General features: G+C 43.9%; 1 protein-coding gene across 1 annotated transcript in view; it reads right to left on the minus strand.

Moving 5' to 3' along the window:
* The window catches only part of LOC128700970 (leucine-rich PPR motif-containing protein, mitochondrial), a 31,657-nt gene that overhangs the window by 11,862 nt on the left and 6,391 nt on the right, over window positions 1-13,404 (minus strand). The window contains exons 4-9 of the mRNA XM_053794488.2: window positions 12,392-12,582; window positions 8,957-9,200; window positions 6,905-7,090; window positions 3,393-3,606; window positions 2,357-2,569; window positions 233-354 (exon numbers count right to left, since the gene is read on the minus strand). Coding sequence (XP_053650463.2) covers window positions 233-354; window positions 2,357-2,569; window positions 3,393-3,606; window positions 6,905-7,090; window positions 8,957-9,200; window positions 12,392-12,582 — 1,170 coding nt within the window. The remainder of the gene's footprint in view (window positions 1-232; window positions 355-2,356; window positions 2,570-3,392; window positions 3,607-6,904; window positions 7,091-8,956; window positions 9,201-12,391; window positions 12,583-13,404) is intronic.

A 13,404-nucleotide genomic window follows, 5' to 3' on the forward strand; every position in this document is an offset into this window, starting at 1 on the left:
AATCACTCTTTGCAGAAGCGCCCAGATACAACAGTTTAGACGTCTCTCCAAATAGCCAATATCTCAAACCCCTCCTTTAAAGTGCAGGCACTGTACTTCCTACCTCCAGGACTCAAGTCCATCTAACCGGTTTGCCTGAATTCCTTCACAGAATATTACCTTGCACTCTAACAGCCTGTCAAGTCCTAAAAACCATATTCTCCACTCACTCCTAACACACTCACACACACACCTCTTTGTTTTTCTTGATAATTAGAGCCAGCAATTCAATGATGGTCCGGGGGTTGGACGGCCAAGCGGACGCCAAATGGGCCATAAGGTTGCGTAGAGAGAAGGTCGCCTTCTGTTTCTTAACTGAAAGAAAATGTACAAATTCTTGAAACAGTCAGCATATTACTGTTATGAATAACTCTAGTATATATAGCACTCTCCACACAAAGTCACACTGAGTGTGACTTTGTAAATGGTCCAAGTCAGATCAAAACGTCACCGTAAGTTCCTCTCTTCTATGTGCGGGTTATTTGTGTATTGTTCCAGTCATGGTATTGTGCCTTTTTTTTGGTTATTTATAGCACTCTCCACTCAATATAACAGTAATCCATGGAACAGGTGGGGCTTAAACCTGTGGCTAGTGTGTCATAAAATTCCAGGCCAACGCAATATAACAGTAATATGCTCAACAATAACCTACATGGAGACAGAAATGCAGAATATTAATGATCTGTATATTTTGACCCTTTTTTGGAGTCCTCATCGAAGGATCCCAGAAACAGGTCAAGAAATCATCATAGTGGAGTGTTAGGTAAATGAACACAAATGTGACATTTTATCGTGGCGATGTTTGACCTGACGATCTGTTGGAGTGTGAGCAGGGTAATATTTAGTGAAGGGATTCAGGGAAACCGGTTATTTTCATATAGTCGGACTTGAGTCCTGGAAATGGGAAGTACAATGCCTGCACTTTAAAGGAGGGGTTTGGGATATTGGCAGTTTGGAGGGATATGTTGTGTATCTTTATACGTATATGCTTCTAAACTGTTGTGTTCTGAGCACCTGTGCAAAAACAGTGATAATGTGTGAGTGTGGTGAAAGTGTTGAATGATGATGAAAGTATTTTCTTTTTGGGGATTTTCTTTCTTTTTTGGGTCACCCTGCCTCGGTGGGAGACGACCAACTTGTTGAAGAAAAAAAAAAAAAAATGTTTGACTCTCCAGGAGCTTCATCAGGGTTCAACAAAACTCCTGGAAAGAAAAATGTTGCCCCAATAAAATGTCACATTAGTTGCATCTGTGGTCACTTACCTAACAGCATGTCACTAATTCTACCATCATTACTAACGTAGCGGACAAAACACACAACTTGCTCATAGGAGAAAAAAACTTTATGACTTTGTTTTAGTCTGAGCTGGACCAGTAATTACAGGTGGTCCTCGGCTCACGATGGGGGTTACGTTCCAATAAACCCACCATAAGTAGAAAATATCGTAAGTAGAATATGAATATAACATGCTAAATAAATAAATAAATAACTACTGCTGCTGAATAAGTAAATAAACAAATAATTACTGTAACTAAATACCAGTATTGAAAGTAAATAAATGAATATGAGTTATGGAGGCTGGACTTGAGTCCTGGAGATGGGAAGTACAATGTCTGCACTCTGAAGGAGAGGTGTTAATGTTGCAGTTTTATAACTGTAGTGTAAGTGCACCTCTGGCACAACATTGATGGAGTGAATGATGGTGAAAGTTATTCTTTCTCAGGCCACCCTGCCTAGGTGGGAAACGGCCTATGTGTTAATAAAATAAATAAAAAATAGGTTAGGGACTTGCCGCCTTCGTGATGGGTAATTTTCTTAAGTTTCACCTCCAAAGTAATTGCTGCCGCATCACCATAAAGTTGAAATATCATAAGTCGAGAAGCGCCTGTAATCACGCTCATTGGTTAATAGTCTATGTTGGACCAAAATGTAGTCATAAAGTCTCTTTCCCCTATGTGCGGATTATTTGTGTATTGTTCCAGTCACGGTACTGTACCTTAGTGTTCTTTATAGTGGGGGAAACACTAGAGCAAGCGTACTGGCCCTTACCGTATTTTGCGGCTTATTAGACGCATTTTGTTCCCAATAAAATGCCTCCAAAAACAACCCTAAGTCCTATAAACTGAAGGTTAGTGATGGGAGCTATAAATCTGGGGTGTCGGGTGGACTGTAGCTCTCCCAGTTACATCCGATGCTGAGCAGTTGAAACTAAAACAAGCCTTATTAGCCGCATCTTATAAGCCGCAAAATGCGGTATACGAAATGCTCATTAACACTGGCTGTTGAATTAACCAGTTAGTAATGAGTCATTGCTTACCAAATTCAATCGCTTGATTAAGCATGCTATTTTTGATGAGAACAATGAGTAGAGGCGTTGCCGCCATGGTCAGCGTCAACCCTGCACGGGTGAGCATCTGCAGGGTGAGATCCGGGTGACTGACGATGAGGCCAGGAATAATGTGATCTCTGAGCGTCTCCAAGCCGGGAGTCTGGCCCATTTCAATCATCTTCCGAACACATTCCAGGAGCTCTGTAAAGTACAGAAACCTCATTACCTGTATGGTAAGTCCTCGATTTACAAACACATTGAGAATCTTCTGTACTGTGTATAATATCATTATGATACACAATACAGGAGGTCCCCAATGTGTTCATAAGTTGAAGATGGTGTGAGTAATGGTCACTCTGTCTCAAAAAAAAAAAAAAAAAAAAAAGGGCCACCAAGGTAGGTTGACCCAAAGAAAAACACATCCACCATCACTCATGTTCTAACTTTCCTGTCACAGTTAACGAACTAATTACACGAGCAGGTGACCGGTAATGACAACTGTAGTGGGTACAGACAAAACTGTGTTGCTACGATGGCAACAACAATGTACAATTCTGAAGTTAACGAAGTTTGTTTAAGAATCAACTGATTTAGTAGATTTTGTCCCATATTTCTGAAGTCTGTTATATCAAGGTCTCTTATAGCAAGGTCTTTTATATCAAGGTCTCTTACATCAAGGTCTCTTATATCAAGGTCTCTTCTATGGAAGTCCCTTACATCAAGATCTCATACAACACAAGGTGCAGTAAGACCCAGTCTCACACTAGCAGGCTCACAATCTCACACTTACTAGCAGGCTCACAGCCTCACACTTACTAGCAGGCTCACAGTCTCACACTTACTAGCAGGCTCACAGCCTCACACTTACTAGCAGGCTCACAGTCTCACACTTACTAGCAGGCTCACAGTCTCACACTTACTAGCAGGCTCACAGTCTCACACTTACTAGCAGGCTCACAGTCTCACACTTACTAGCAGGCTCACAGTCTCACACTTACTAGCAGGCTCACAGTCTCACACTTACTAGCAGGCTCACTGGCTACAGCATTCATACACAACAACGGCCAGAAATAGTGTTCCCTGAGGGGACAACCGCTCTCCTTGACGACCCGCAGCAGCAACCATGCCAGCTCTTCCTTCTTCATGCGGAGGGCGTGTTCCAAGGCCACGTGCAGAGCAAAGCGATTGATTTCCTGCAGCTGCAATTGCTTGCACATTTCTACTATGAGACTGATGTCCTGAAAACAAAATAATAGATCAATAAGGGCAATAAATTCCTGGTTATTTAAGCACTGTAAAATACTAAATTAAAACATCAATATGGGTAATAAATTCTTGGTGATTTCAAGTATTGTAAAATACAAATATTAATTACGGCAACAAATTCATGGTGATTTAAACAAATTTTATCTTAATGAGAGTCTGCCACTAAGGCAGAGTGACCTGAAGAAACACATTCACCATCATTCAATCGGTCCATACACATATTTATTAAACTTAGTGCGTTTTACATATTTTATCTGTTATTTGTAACCCTCTGGGTTAAAAATCTGAAGACAATCTTCTCTGGATGGTTGTACCTCCGTGGATGGTAGTACCTCCATGGATGGTAGTACCTCCCTGGATGGTTGTACCTCCCTGGATGGTTGTACCTCCCTGGATGGTAGTACCTCCCTGGATGGTTGTACCTCCCTGGATGGTTGTACCTCCCTGGATGGTAGTACCTCCCTGGATGGTAGTACCTCCCTGGATGGTTGTACCTCCCTGGATGGTAGTACCTCCCTGGATGGTTGTACCTCCCTGGATGGTTGTACCTCCCTGGATGGTAGTACCTCCCTGGATGGTAGTACCTCCCTGGATGGTTGTACCTCCCTGGATGGTAGTACCTCCCTGGATGGTAGTACCTCCCTGGATGGTAGTACCTCCCTGGATGGTTGTACCTCCCTGGATGGTTGTACCTCCCTGGATGGTAGTACCTCCCTGGATGGTTGTACCTCCCTGGATGGTTGTACCTCCCTGGATGGTTGTACCTCCCTGGATGGTTGTACCTCCCTGGATGGTTGTACCTCCCTGGATGGTTGTACCTCCCTGGATGGTTGTACCTCCCTGGATGGTTGTACCTCCCTGGATGGTTGTACCTCCCTGGATGGTAGTACCTCCCTGGATGGTTGTACCTCCCTGGATGGTAGTACCTCCCTGGATGGTAGTACCTCCCTGGATGGTTGTACCTCCCTGGATGGTTGTACCTCCCTGGATGGTTCTACCTCCCTGGATGGTTGTACCTCCCTGGATGGTAGTACCTCCCTGGATGGTAGTACCTCTCTGGATGGTTGTACCTCCCTGTATGGTTGTACCTCCCTGGATGGTTGTACCTCCCTGGATGGTTGTACCTCCCTGGATGGTAGTACCTCCCTGGATGGTTGTACCTCTCTGGATGGTTGTACCTCCCTGGATGGTTGTACCTCCCTGGATGGTTGTACCTCCCTGGATGGTTGTACCTCCCTGGATGGTAGTACCTCCCTGGATGGTTGTACCTCCCTGGATGGTTGTACCTCCCTGGATGGTTGTACCTCCCTGGATGGTAGTACCTCCCTGGATGGTTGTACCTCCCTGGATGGTAGTACCTCCCTGGATGGTTGTACCTCCCTGGATGGTAGTACCTCCCTGGATGGTTGTACCTCCCTGGATGGTTGTACCTCCCTGGATGGTTGTACCTCCCTGGATGGTTGTACCTCCCTGGATGGTTGTACCTCCCTGGATGGTTGTACCTCCATGGATGGTTGTACCTCCCTGGATGGTAGTACCTCCCTGGATGGTAGTACCTCCCTGGATGGTAGTACCTCCCTGGATGGTAGTACCTCCCTGGATGGTTTTACCTCCCTTGGATGGTTGTACCTCCCTGGATGGTTGTACCTCCATGGATGGTTGTACCTCCCTGGATGGTTGTACCTCCCTGGATGGTTGTACCTCCCTGGATGGTTGTACCTCCCTGGATGGTTGTACCTCCCTGGATGGTTGTACCTCCATGGATGGTTGTACCTCCCTGGATGGTAGTACCTCCCTGGATGGTAGTACCTCCCTGGATGGTAGTACCTCCCTGGATGGTAGTACCTCCCTGGATGGTAGTACCTCCCTGGATGGTAGTACCTCTCTGGATGGTAGTACCTCCCTGGATGGTAGTACCTCCCTGGATGGTTGTACCTCCCTGAATGGTAGTACCTCCCTGGATGGTAGTACCTCCCTGGATGGTTGTACCTCCCTGGATGGTAGTACCTCCCTGGATGGTAGTACCTCCCAGGATGGTAGTACCTCCCTCGATGGTAGTACCTCCCTGGATGGTAATACCTCCCTGGATGGTAGTACCTCCCTGGATGGCAGTACCTCCCTGGATGGTAGTACCTCCCTGGATGGTAGTACCTCCCTGGATGGTAGTACCTCCCTGGATGGTAGTACCTCCCTGGATGGTAGTACCTCCCTGGATGGTAGTACCTCCCTGGATGGTAGTACCTCCCTGGATGGTAGTACCTCCCTGGATGGTAGTACCTCCCTGGATGGTAGTACCTCCCTGGATGGTAGTACCTCCCTGGATGGTAGTACCTCCCTGGATGGTAGTACCTCCCTGGATGGTAGTACCTCCCTGGATGGTAGTACCTCCCTGGATGGTAGTACCTCCCTGGATGGTAGTACCTCCCTGGATGGTAGTACCTCCCTGGATGGTAGTACCTCCCTGGATGGTAGTACCTCCCTGGATGGTAGTACCTCCCTGGATGGTAGTACCTCCCTGGATGGTAGTACCTCCCTGGATTGTAGTACCTCCCTGGATTGTAGTACCTCCCTGGATGGTAGTACCTCCCTGGATGGTGGTACCTCCCTGGATAGTTGTACCTCCCTGGATGGTAGTACCTCCCTGGATGGTAGTACCTCCCTGGATGGTAGTACCTCCCTGGATGGTAGTACCTCCCTGGATGGTAGTACCTCCCTGGATGGTGGTACCTCCCTGGATAGTTGTACCTCCCTGGATGGTAGTACCTCCCTGGATGGTGGTACCTCCCTGGATAGTTGTACCTCCCTGGATGGTTGTACCTCTGTGGATGGTTGTTGTCTACCAACCTACTATCAGAGTGCAAAACATTTATCAGGCTTGTGTATCACAGTCCTATGGAGAGAGCATAGTGCCTCCCTAGTTAGGTACCGTCTACCAACTGACTACAGGAGGGCACCTCATTTACAATGCCTAGTTTCAGTGTTCCATGTTTTAACTGGCTGGAAATTGAGCCATTGTTCATTATGCTCCACCCACCGGCGGTTCTCACCAGTGGGTGGAACAACGGCTCAATTGAAAGCCAACGAAAATGTGGAACACTGAAAATAAGTGGTTTAGGGTGAGTCCTCGACTTATTACATCACTATTGAGTATAATATCATTATTACACACAATTCAGAAGGTCCCCAATGTGTTCATAAGCTGAGGACTTACTGTGTACTTCAGGCCCTCTTGTACCATTTCAAAAAAAAAAAGACACACAGATTGCTTACTGTGTGAGCGTAGACCATCTCCTGTACATAGACGGCAGCATTGGCATAGAGGTGATTATTGTTGTGTATCAGCGGGATCAAGGGCATGAGATACACAGCCTCACGCAAACAACCACAGTGTATCAACTGCAGAATCGTCCGCGACAAATCCAGACGACTTTCACTTTCCCTCATTAGTTGCACAACCTGCAAACAAATGATATATTTAAACTGCTTATATGTACGTTTATTATATACTCATTGATTCAATCTTACTGGGTATGTTTAACGTCCTTAACCCTTAAACGGTCCAAACAGATCGACGTTCAAATTCGTAGTGCTACAAAAGTAGATCTATTCTTTTTTATATATTTTCAAATATAACAACAAAAAATGTAGATAAAAGTTTTTTTTACACGTTTTCACATGTAAAACAAAAAAGATCTACATTTTTTACATACTTTCAGATGTTGAAAAAACGTATATATACGTCTGGACCATTTAACGGTTAAATACATACAGTGGTCCCCTTGGGTATCCATGAGGGATACGTTCCAAGACGTACCGTGGATACCTGAAACCGTGGATAGCAGCCAACTCTATATAGTACGTTATTTTTCGTTTACATACCTATGATAAAGTCTAATTGATAAATTATACATAAGTGAAGAATTAGCACTTTTTCACTTATGGGAAGCATTTTACTGCCTCTCTTAGGCTTTGAAGTACTGCCACCATCACTACTTTTGTGCTTTGGGGTTATTATTGCGAAATTAAGGGTAATTTTCAAGCCACGGTAGCCCATGGTTAACTGAATCCATGGATACAAGGGCTCTACTCTATATGTAATGAACTCACATTAAGATGTAATAAACAAGTGTAAATGAATAAACAGTTCAGATATGATGCAGTCTTGAGGGAGGTAAGAACACATCTACTGATAAAGTTCCTGAAGTTGCTGGGACAAGAGAAGAAGTTCAGTTGGGATATAGTCGGTGCCTCTGATGGAATATAATACAGCCTCTCCCCACTTAACGATGGAGTTCCATTCTTAAGACGTCAGTAAATGAATTCGACACTAAGTGAGGAGCATACTACAATGGTAGTGGGTTTAGCTAAGATATTGTGTAGTTTTAAAAAGAGGTTGGATAAATACATGAGTGGGTGTGGGTGGGTGTGAGTTGGACCTGACTAGCTTGTGCAACTAGGTCGGATGCCGTGTTCCTCCCTTAAGTGACGTGACTAACCTGACTAGGTCAAGGCATTGGCTTAAGCCGGTGAGAGAATTGGAGCTGCCTCGCATAGGCCAGTAGGCTTGTTGCAGTGTTCCTTTTTTCTTATGTTCTTATGTTACGTGAGGAGATACAGTACAGTATAAGTTCCGATTCATGAACTGAAGTTCAAGCCCCTGCCCATCCTCCTATTTATTCATATATATGTAACATTCATTTCCCCTGTAGTTGTAAGTTTTTTTTTTCATCAAATCAGCCATGTCCCACCGAGGCAGGGTGACCTAAAAAGAAAAATGAAAGTTTCTCTTCTTAACTTTAGTAATGCATACAGGAGAAGGGGTTATTAGCCCCTTGCTCCCGGCATTTTAGTCGCCTCTTACGACACGCATGGCTTACGGAGGAAGAATTCTGTTCCACTTCCCCCTGGAGATAAGAAGGAATAAACAAGAACAAGAACCAATAAGAAAACAGAAAAAAATCCAGAGGGGTGTGTATATATATGCTTGTACAAGTATGTGTAGTGTGACCTAAGTGTACATAGAAGTAGCAAGACGTACCTGAAATCTTGCATGTTTATGAAACAGAAAAAAGACACCAGCAATCTTACAATCATGTCAAACAATTCCAGGTTTCCATTTTACACTCACTTGGCAGGACAGTAGTACCTCCCTGGGCGGGTGTTGTCTACCAACCTACTACCATAGGACGGTAGTCCTGTGGTAATAGGTTGGAAGACAGCAACTACTACCACAGGATGGTAGTTCTGTGGTAGTAGGCTGACCCGCTGGATGTATTTCAACTTAGAACCAGTGAATATATTTTACACCAATACGGAACTTACATAATCTAAATTTTCAAAGTTGGCCCCAGATTGGCCACTCTTGGCCAGGTGCAGCAGAAGCCATGTCAGTTGAGCGTGAGATAAGGCTATGCCAGCTTGTTTCATCTGTGTTTCCACTTGCTTCATCTTGGCAGCATGTCCAGACACGCCATAAGCATACATCATGGCTTCATAGGTGATGCTGGTGGGTGTGATCTGCATGCTCGTCATAGCACCCAACACTGATTCTATACTCTTACAATCACTGCAAAGAAATTATTATTATTATTATTATTATTATTATTATTATTATTATTATTATTATTATTATTATTATTACAATCATAACCATGTGCTAAACCCACAACGGTCCTGAATAGAAATTAATAAAATATTTACAATTAGTGGAAACAAATTAACCCATAAACTGGTAGTGATGGATCTGCCATACTTTGTAAAAATCTGCTGAAGAGGACCCCAGAAAGGGGTCAAAATATACAGATCAATTAATTTCCTGAGTTTGTCTCCATGTGGGTTATTACTGCACAACGACAAGTTTATTTAAACATTACACATTTAGACAGCAATGGGTGACACCTGAGATGCTATTGAAAGCCCACTCAATAACCTATGTCTAACTTAAGTCTAACTTAGGTCTAACTGAAGCCTAACCTAAGCTTAACTTAAGTCTAATCTAAGTCTGAAAGCATTAAGATTAGTCTGCCTGAGATACACATGCATGCTTATGGCTTTCTATGTTTATATTTATTTATTTATTAACACATCAGCCGTCTCCCACCAAGACAGGGCGACCCAAAAGAGAAGAATCACTTTCATCATCATTCACTCCATCACTGTCTTGCCAGAAATGCTTTGTGCTTAACAGTACACCTACCATCTGACTTACGACCTGCTCGACATACAACCACTCAACTTATGACCAGGTTTTTTATGCCAAATTTCTGGGAAATAAACAAGTGTTTGTGTTATACACAGTGTTTATCCTAAACCTTATGGTATAAAATACAGTACTAACAGTAAAGTAAAAAATGAAATACCAAAATAAAACAATAAGATAAAATCATTACAAACGTGTGATGTTGATATTCAGTAGTAAGGTTCGACTTATGTCCATTCTGACTTATGACCGGTTGGTCAGAACCAAGCTTGGTCGTAAGTTGGATGGTACCTGTATTTTAATATACGTAAACTACACTTCGTATACCGCACAAGTAAACAGGTGGCAGGTTGGTATACAGCAACCATCCAGAGGTACAGTACCTCTGTCCTCTCAAACATGGGTGTCATGGAAACCGGCTGGATTTTCTGCACCTTGGTAGGGTTGTTGATCTTTTCTGTCTTGTGAACATGTAAAATGACATGTAAACCTCACAAACTTACCAGGGGATGGGTGGGGGGTTAGAACCCAGGGCACATGAGTGTTAAAACTCATGACAGTGTGTTAACCACTGGATCAGATGGCTCTAATAAGATATACACTGTAGGGAGGTTAGCATGGGCCACCACTGTGACCACAAATGCTGGTTTTTACAGATGAATCTCTCACCAGCCATGCTGGTGAGGTTAACAAACCAGCCTACAAGTTTCAGGACTTGCTTGCCGTGGATTCAAACCCCATCCATTCCGGAGTTGCGTTCCTAAGACCACGTTGGTAAACGAATTCATTGCTAAGTGAGGAACATACTATAATGGTAGTGGGTTTGTGCCAACGATCTTTGATATTGTTTTAATGTCACCTTTGTACTATTTATAACATTTCTGGCATATTTTGAAACGCTTATACAGTAGTGTACTGTATACGTATTGTAATAAACAGAATAGAGGAAATCAGCTCTAATATACGTAAGTCCAATTCATCGGTGTGTACTTTTAAAAATAGGTTAGATAAATACACGAGTGGGTGTGGGTGGGTGTGAGTTGAGCCTGACTAGCTTGTGCTACTAGGTCTGATGCCTTCCTCCTTCCTTAAGTGGAAGTGACCTGACTAGGTGGGTCATTGGGGTAATCCAGGGGGGTGACCATGGCCCTGCTTCGCATGGGTCAGTAGGCCTGCAGTGTTCCTTCTTTCTTATGTTATGTTCTTAAACAAGTACGTCATTAAGTGAGGAGAGGCTGTACACACTTACAACAGCAGCCTCGTAAGTTTGCCAGAAATGCTCCAGTATGTTAGTGGCTTTCTTTGTACGTAATACATTACATGTTAACTACAGTTTGTATACTATACAAAGAAATCAAAATTTTGATTCTGTTTTTTATTTTTAATTCTGACAATATTTTTTTTTTTTTTTTTTTTTTTTTTTTTTTTTTTTTACACAGGGTTTGACAAGGTTAAGGATCCCTAGCTTTATTGACAGCTATTTACAGGTTAAGGATTCCTAACTTTATTGGCAAGCTAAGAGCTGTTACCTACATCAGCTCATTTGAAAGCATTTTTGTTATGAGACATACAAGTAGGGAACAGGATGAAGTTTCAGCCCATTCTGAAACACTGTCAGGTCACAACTGGGTGAGGAGTGTTGAGAAGGTCTAAAGACACTATGCCATTATAAGGGTCTTGTTTTAAGTGCAAGTTTTTGGTAAATAGAACCACTTGGGTCCTGGAGGTGGAAAGTGCAGTGCCTGTACTCTGAAGGATGGGTGGTTGTGGTGGGAAGTACAGTGCCTGTACTCTGAAGGATGGGTGGTTGTGGCGGGAAGTACAGTGCCTGTACTCTGAAGGAGGGGTGGTTGTGGTGGGAAGTACAGTGCCTGTACTCTGAAGGAGGGGTGGTTGTGGTGGGAAGTACAGTGCCTGTACTCTAAAGGATGGGTGGTTGTGGTGGAAAGTACAGTGCCTGTACTCTGGAGGGGTGGTTGTGGTGGGAAGTACAGTGCCTGTACTCTGAAGGATGGGTGGTTGTGGTGGGAAGTACAGTGCCTGTACTCTGAAGGATGGGTGGTTGTGGTAGGAAGTACAGTGCCTGTACTTTGAAGGATGGGTGGTTGTGGTGGAAAGTACAGTGCCTGTACTCTGGAGGGGTGGTTGTGGTGGGAAGTACAGTGCCTGTACTCTGAAGGATGGGTGGTTGTGGTGGGAAGTACAGTGCCTGTACTCTGAAGGATGGGTGGTTGTGGTGGGAAGTACAGTACCTGTACTCTGAAGGAGGGGTGGTTGTGGTGGGAAGTACAGTGCCTGTACTCTGAAGGATGGGTGGTTGTGGTAGGAAGTACAGTGCCTGTACTTTGAAGGATGAGCGGTGGTATTTGCATTTCTGAATGGTCGTATCGGCACACCTCTGGCAAGACAGTGATGGAGTGAGTGATGATGAAAGTCCCTCTCTTTTGGGTCACCGTGCCTCCGTAGGAGACAGCCGAATTGTTAAAATTAAAAACCACTAAAATAGGTAAACCCATATGGGTGATGCAACACTGCATTGCTAGCATTGAAAGACTCACTCGGTTGAAGCGTGTGCCATAATGAATGCACTGAAGATGGTCTCTGTGACTGGCAAGTTCCTCTCCTTCATAAGAGCCAAGACCCTAGTAGCCCCAGCCAGGTCTCCGCTGCGACCCACCACCAGTATCAACGACTCCAACACTTTATAACTTGCTTCCAGTTGATGCGTCTCCATGAGGTCCAATATGTCCTATTGAAAATACATTTGATAAGCATACAGTAGAAACCCCATATCCGGAGATTTACTTTCCGCTGTTTCAGTTATCTGTGGTTTACTGTGACTAGAAAATAACACTTTAAAACCTAAGAGAAGCTGTAAAGTGCTTCCCGTCAGTGAAAAAGTGCTAATTCTCCCGTTATTGTGCATAATTTATCAATTTAACTTTATCATAGGTACAATGTATATAGGCTTGGCTACTATCTGTGGTTTCGAGCATCCACCGTAGATCTTAGAACATATCCCCTGCAGATACCCGGAGTATACCAGAAGATGGCTTTGGAGGTCAACACCCCTGTGGCCCGGTCTGAGATCAGGCCTTGTGGTGGATCAGGGTCTGATCAACCAGGCTGCTACTGCTGGCCACACAGGGATACGTGGGGGACTACTGTACTGATGGTGTCACAGATACCAATCCTCCAAGAATGCCCGACTCGGTCGCTGGGTTTGGTCAACTCATTTTCAATTCCTTCCTCCTCTTCCAGAAAATAAGACTTAAACAACTTTGAGTAAGTGGAAAACACTGGCAACAGTGAATTGTGAGAACGGAAACAGAGTATAATAATAATATAATATCTTCATTTACTACAAGTACATGTACAAGGTATACAGGCCTAGCTGACAACAATGACATACTACTGTATAGAAAGCCCCTTGTTATGCTCCGCATGTCGGGCAAATTAGGTCAGTGTCCCAGGATGCGACCCACACCAGTCCACTAACACCCAGGTACCCATTTTACTGATGGGGAACATAGACAACAGGTGGAAAGAAACACGTCCAATGTTTCTACTC

Source organism: Cherax quadricarinatus, unplaced genomic scaffold (assembly GCF_038502225.1).
Source record: "Cherax quadricarinatus isolate ZL_2023a unplaced genomic scaffold, ASM3850222v1 Contig37, whole genome shotgun sequence".
NCBI classification, from domain to species: domain Eukaryota; kingdom Metazoa; phylum Arthropoda; class Malacostraca; order Decapoda; family Parastacidae; genus Cherax; species Cherax quadricarinatus.